Source organism: Manis javanica, chromosome 7 (genome assembly GCF_040802235.1).
Source record: "Manis javanica isolate MJ-LG chromosome 7, MJ_LKY, whole genome shotgun sequence".
In the NCBI taxonomy this organism is placed as follows: domain Eukaryota; kingdom Metazoa; phylum Chordata; class Mammalia; order Pholidota; family Manidae; genus Manis; species Manis javanica.
Genome location: NC_133162.1, coordinates 96,391,046 through 96,397,138, shown reverse-complemented (window position 1 = coordinate 96,397,138; position 6,093 = coordinate 96,391,046). Strand labels below are relative to the sequence as shown.

Sequence of the window (6,093 nt, the reverse complement as noted above, 5' to 3'; positions counted from 1 at the left end):
AGAATGGGTTACATTCTCAACAGTACATCAACTGTGGGCAGGAGGATTGGGAATTCCATAATTGGTGTAGATTAATCAGCATCTCCTGCTGGAAGTGAGGATCTGGAGCCTGGGGAGAAACTTGGGCAAAACTGGGGTTCTGTTTGTAAGAAATGGGGAGACACCCAGCAGTGTCCACTACAGTGCCTACTGTTTGGTTAACTGATAGTAAAATCTATCTGTACATATACGGATTTTGGCAATTTTCCTAAGAAAAAATTAAGGACAAATTAAAAAGTGTTACCCAATATCCATTCTAAAGTGTATGAAAACAAGCATTTGATGATTTGAACTGGTGTGTAAAAGTCTGGAATTATGGAAAATAATAGTATTTATTCTGAAATCTACAACCTTGTTGGGGCAACAAAACAAAAAGGACTAAAGCAACCTACTGTAAAAGCAAATGAATTTTTTACCCAGGTGGCCAGCAGCTACCAGGTAATCACTATGAACAAAGACCTGTGTCAAGGGCTGTGGGAGATACAAAGATAAGGCACAGTCCCCTTCTACTAAGAATTCTACAGTTTAAGATACACAAATACTAATGGGTGTAGCATATGAAAAGATAAGTACCAAAAATGAGGTACTTAAAACAAGGTGTATGGAAGCCCGGAGGAAGGAAACAGTCCTTCATGCCTGAAGGGTTATGGGGAGGGTGGAAGCTATAACGTCTTCAGTGATAACCCTTAAAGACAGGGAATATTTTAATCAGTGATGATGGTAGGCAGGAGAAAGGAATCAGAGAATGGGAAGATGGAAAATATGAACATTCCACCACAAGTAGGGGAAGGAAAACCACATACAGCACAAGTGATGTGAATGTGGGAAAGGCAGGTATTTCTGTTGGATTACTACTATTCATCTCTTATGGACACGAAGCTATAAATAACATCAAGCAAGTGTCAAGTCACATGAGGAAGGAGTGAGACAAGCACAGCTCCTGGGAAGAGCCCGAGCTGTCTGTGTAAGCACAGTGTCATGGTTTATAGCCCCTAAATAGCAGTATCAGGACAAAACAGTTTCTTCAATGAATACATTGCAACAACAGAAAGATATGAAGGAGAATCTATTGATTAAAAAGACCGAAAGGACAAATCAATCAATTGAAATGCGTAGATTTTATTCGAATTCTGATTCAAACCGGCAAACTCTCTAAAAATAATTTTATGACATTTGTGAGACAATTTAATACTGGGTATTTTAAGATATTAAGAAATAAAATATCTTAAGGTACTGGCATTGTGGTTATGTTTCTAAAAAGAGTCTGTATCTGTTGGAGGTATACTGTAAAATATTTCTTAAGGAAATGTTTGGGATTTTCTTCAAAGCAAAACAGGGGGTCGGGGAAAGGCACAGAGGGAACAGATTGGCCACGATTGGTAACTGTTGCAGGTGTTGAGGGGTCATCATACTACTCTGCCTAACTTTCTGTACGTCAGAAAACAGCACAATAGAAGACACCAAGCGGACTTTGTTAAAGTCGGCCGCCCAAGGAGGGCTGCGCGCGGGGGAGGGGCCAAGGGGCTCGGGAGGCTCCGCCCCTTTCGGCGCGCCGCTCTCCCGCTCGCAGGGGTCCAGTCTCTATAGTCTCCCCGCTTACTAATCTCCTGTCGGAAACCTACTGGCTTCGCACCCCATAAGTCCCTCTCTTTGTCCTCCCTCAGGCCCCATACACGGCTCCGCGCCCCCAAGGTCACCCACGGCCTCCGACCTCAAGCCTCGGCCGCCGGGCTCCCCGCCCCACCAGGTCCCTGGGGAATTTGGTCGCGTCCGCTCTCTGAGGTCCCGGAGCGCGTCCGCGTCGTCACGGCAACGCCCGGAGCTGGAGGGGCGCTGGCCGAATCCGCCGGGAAACCACCCCAGGGTGAGCGGCCCGGACGTGGAGCCGGAGTGGCCCCCCTTGGCGGCCGCAGAGCTGCTGTGGCAGCCCGAAACCCGAACGGGTGTCCAGCCGCAGGTCAGCCTGGCCTGGGTCGGAGGAGAGGTCGGGCCTAAAGGGTTAAATGAGGATGGGGTGGTGCGTGGGTCTGGGGCGGAGTAAGGGGGGGCGCTGAGGGGAGCGGGTGTTTTGCAGGGTGAGGGGCCTTCCCGGCAGGGGTTGTGAAAAAAAGACAAGTTCACCCTGAGGCTGAGCAAAGTGGAATGGGAGTGCGTGTGAAAACGGTTTAGCTCTCATACCTGCCTCAAGTAGAGGGAAGGAATTTGACGGACCAGGAGGAGGAGGGGCTGGACAGTGAACCTGGGGCAGGTGTTGGAGGAGAACGAAGCAGGTGAGGTGGAGCTGCAGTGAGCTGAGGAGCTGCTAGTAAGAGGGAAAGGGAGGTGAAGAGAAAGAGGAAACTTACGTCAAATAGTGATTATTAAGCACCTTCTTCAGTGTAGTTACTATATTTTGCTTAAGGGCTTTAGATTCTGGGGAATCTAAAGCTATGAGCCTTCTCAAAAAAAAAAAAAAAGCAAGCACATAGAGCCACACATGATTTTAAATTTAATTTTTGGGGGCTTCACAGAGCAGCCCCCAGCATGTACAAAGGCTTGGCTGTGGAAGATATAAAGATGTAGGATTTGTGAAGTAAACTATTAGCGCCAAATGAATAGTAGACGCAGTAATTGCTAAAGAACTCTAAAGGGTGTTGGGATCAGTGCAGACTTTATGAAGAAGATGGAACCCAAGATGAGTTTGTTAAGGAGAGTCTGGCAAAGGGACATGAACCAGGACCCTAGGTCCTGAGACAGAGCTCCCAGGAATGCCCTCAGTAGTTGTGGAGGCTGTCTATGGCTTCTTCACCATTTCATGGACCCAGAGAGGAGCCAAGGAAAGTGGCTTCTAAATGCCAGTGTCCTGCAAACAGTGTCTCCAAATGTTAAAGGGGTTCATGGTTACGTACATCTAAGAAACTGATTTGGAGAAATCTCAGAAAGAAGAGGCCTGTTAACTGTTTAACATTTTTCAAACTGATTAAACTGTGAGAACCTTTATTTTTCCCTTCGTATGCTCAAGGAAGCATCTTAGGACTACCTTTTGGGAAAAGCACTTAAGGAGAACTAAGGAACACAGAAGGATTTTGAGCAATGGCATGATATTGGGTTGTGATGCATGATGCAAGGAGATTAATGAGACAGGCGTGTGTGGGAATGGAGTGGCCAGCAGAGAGACTAGAGCAGGGAGGATCTGAACCACAGTAAACCAGGCAGTGACAAGAGGTACATTTGTCAAGGATTGAGAAAAAAATGTGTGTGGTTTCTCATGGATGATTACACTGCTACTGTTTTCTTCCCAGGAAATGACCTTTGGCTTTGAAAAGAAGACTCCATTTTTCATGATAAAATGGCAGCAGTGAAAACCCCCAGCAAAGAACCAAAGAATGCCAAAGAACCATTCAATAATGTATCACCCCTCCTTTTGAAGAACTTGGTAGAGGACCCCAAGAAAAGAACAGAAGCACCTAATCACCTCCTAGAATCAAGTAAGTGGTTAGATGACAGATTTGCTTTACAACTCACACCTTCCCAGAAGATCCAAAGTGCAGAAAACATAATGGAATTTTTGGTGCTGATTTATCTATATTGTTTTATAGGCTCATAGTAGTCTTTATTAAGAACAATGGTTCTATTTAGATCCATCCGCATAACTGAGAGATTTTTGTGGTGTAAATTAGTCGCTGAGTTCTCTTGCTATTCCTCAGATCTCTTCCTGTCTGTCCCCACTGCCCTGTTGCTCATTCTCAGCAGTTCTCCAGGACTGCTGCAGGGGGTCTCCTCCCAGCCACAGGGTCCTCCAAACCACCTTTCATACCCCTGTGAGTCTCCTTTGTAGAATCATGCCTGGCTCCTGTCCCTATCCTGCTTGAATACTCTCAGAGGTTCATTTGCATACAGAAAAATGTTGCAATTTCTCCACTTAGCATCCGGCTCCCTTTGCTGTTAATCTGAAGTTGCCCACCCAGCACCATCTTCATGATGTGCCGTCACCACCCCCCACCCCCGGCCCCAAATCCAGCCATATCATGTTATTCCTGCTCCTTCAATACCATGTGCATTTTATACCTTCTTGCCTTTTAGCATGCACATCCCTTAGCCTGGAAAGCCTGTTAAATCACATAGCTACTATGTATAAGGCTAATCATTTTGCCTCCATTATTCTTAAGTCACACAACATCAACATTCTATTTCCATTTTACTGTTGGGGAAACTGAGACTTGAAGAGGTCAATGAATTCCCCAGGTGGCACAACCAAGCAGAGAGTTAGTATTGGGCTGTTGCAGTGCAGTGTCTGGCCCTCACCATCATACTAAGCTGCTTTCCACTCATCTTTCAAGATCCATCACAAGTGCTGGAACTGTAGTGTTTTGGAGTGGCTCTTCTGTGATTGTAGAACTTGTTAAGTGCAAATTAGTATTCTTGACTCTTTCTGGACATTAACAGAAAAATACTGTTTTATATCTGTTTTGTGGCCCTAAAGCCAGAACCGTCAGCATTAAAAAGTAAATTACCAGATAATATTAATTTCAACAATTAAAAAATTACCAAATAACCTCCAGAAATTGTCAGTCCCCCTGAAACACCATCCTTATCCCATTCCAGCCCTTTAGTTTGGCCCAAAGCTGATGACAGTGACAGCTCACCTGGTGAGGAGCAGAAACACCAAACATTGCACCCCCCACTTCAGAGTACACAGTGGGTTGAGGGACAGGATAAGGATGTCTGTTGCTCACAGGACTTGGATAGAGCCAAGGTGAAAGATTATCACTTGCAAGAAGTTGGGGAATGCATTCATATTGAAGAAGGCAGGTCAGTGGTTGGAGTCTGACAGACCTGAGCTTGATTTTTAACTACCAGCTGTGGGCACTTTGCTTCATCTTGTTGAGTCTTAGCTCCCTCATCTGAAAAATGGAGTTAATACCTAACTGTTAGGGTTGGAGTGAGGATTACAAACAAATGCCTGGCATAAAGCCCTGAAGACACAGACACAGTTGTGTGGTGGGTTCTCAGTTCTTTCTCTATATATCTCAGCTCCTGCCAAGATGTAGAGCTGGGAGTTTTGTAGACCTCGACACTTTTGGAGCTTGGCTCTTTTAACCTTGTTCTCAAAACTGGAAAAAAAAAAGATATTCATGTTACAACAATAGCAGTTTGAGACTACTGGCCAGAACAATACTCTTCACAGCTTTAAGGTTACTCTATATCACATGTAATCCTAGTCAGAGGAAATAACAGTTAAATACGCAGTAATAAAATCAAACACAGTGTTCAGATTCTTTGAACTGGGTATTCATTACATAATAAGTAATCTCAGTGTTATACACAGCAAAGCCAGGGCTTGTGCTCTTTATGAGTTCATGTTTTATTACAAATATCTGTACAAAATGTAGAGAGCAAATTATTTTAATAGGTCATAAACTATGCATGTGAATTTGTATTGAGACAATAGCTGTTAAATGATGTGTACAAATAGAAAGAAGCAGTACAGCTCATTTGAAACAGATCATTGATCCTGTTGACATCTGTATCCTGTCTGAAACTTTTCATTTGCTTAAAATATCATAAATTAAAGAGAGCCCATGTTAATAGGATCTTCTTTTATTTAATATTCTCTTTTATGTCTCATCTCATGATGTATTTATCTACATTGCTTTTATAGAGGTTTATGCAAACCTTCTGAATAACAAGGTCATACAGGCAAAACCTGGCATATTACATTTTGAAGGCTATCAACTAGAAAAGCAACACCGACAGGTTCTGGTAGGTACTTTTTAAGTGGGATAATTATCATAATAATGAAATGACATGAATGTTCTGCATTTTTATTACGCATTCATCTGAGAGGCAGCATAATCAGCAGGAGTACAGGGATAAATAAATTGGGCCAGAAATGTAGTTTTAAGATGAAAAATTGTAGGGTTGCATCAGGGTCCTTGGAAAAGTTACTCCCCCCAGGCCCCACCAAAGGCTCTTCCCTGTACTCTTTCCAAACAGCTGTCACTGCTGAGTGACTCTGAGGGGCTAGGAAGTGTGCTTTGAATCTCACATGGTTCAGTTTAGTCCTTACACTGA

General features: G+C 43.8%; 1 protein-coding gene across 5 annotated transcripts in view; it reads left to right on the top strand.

Annotated features, from left to right (window-relative positions):
* The first annotated feature begins 1,600 nt into the window (after positions 1-1,600).
* CFAP221 (cilia and flagella associated protein 221) overlaps positions 1,601-6,093 on the top strand; it is a 107,225-nt gene continuing 102,732 nt past the window's right edge. For 3 of the 5 annotated variants that reach the window (XM_017653643.3, XM_017653671.3, XM_037001113.2), the window contains exons 1-3: positions 1,601-1,996; positions 3,321-3,506; positions 5,681-5,781. In XM_017653643.3, coding sequence (XP_017509132.1) covers positions 3,368-3,506; positions 5,681-5,781 — 240 coding nt within the window. In that variant the 5' untranslated portion in view covers positions 1,601-1,996; positions 3,321-3,367. Of the gene's footprint in view, positions 2,024-3,320; positions 3,507-5,680; positions 5,782-6,093 lie in introns of all 5 variants that reach the window. The other 2 variants (XM_017653657.3, XM_017653652.3) reach the window with 2 other exon arrangements.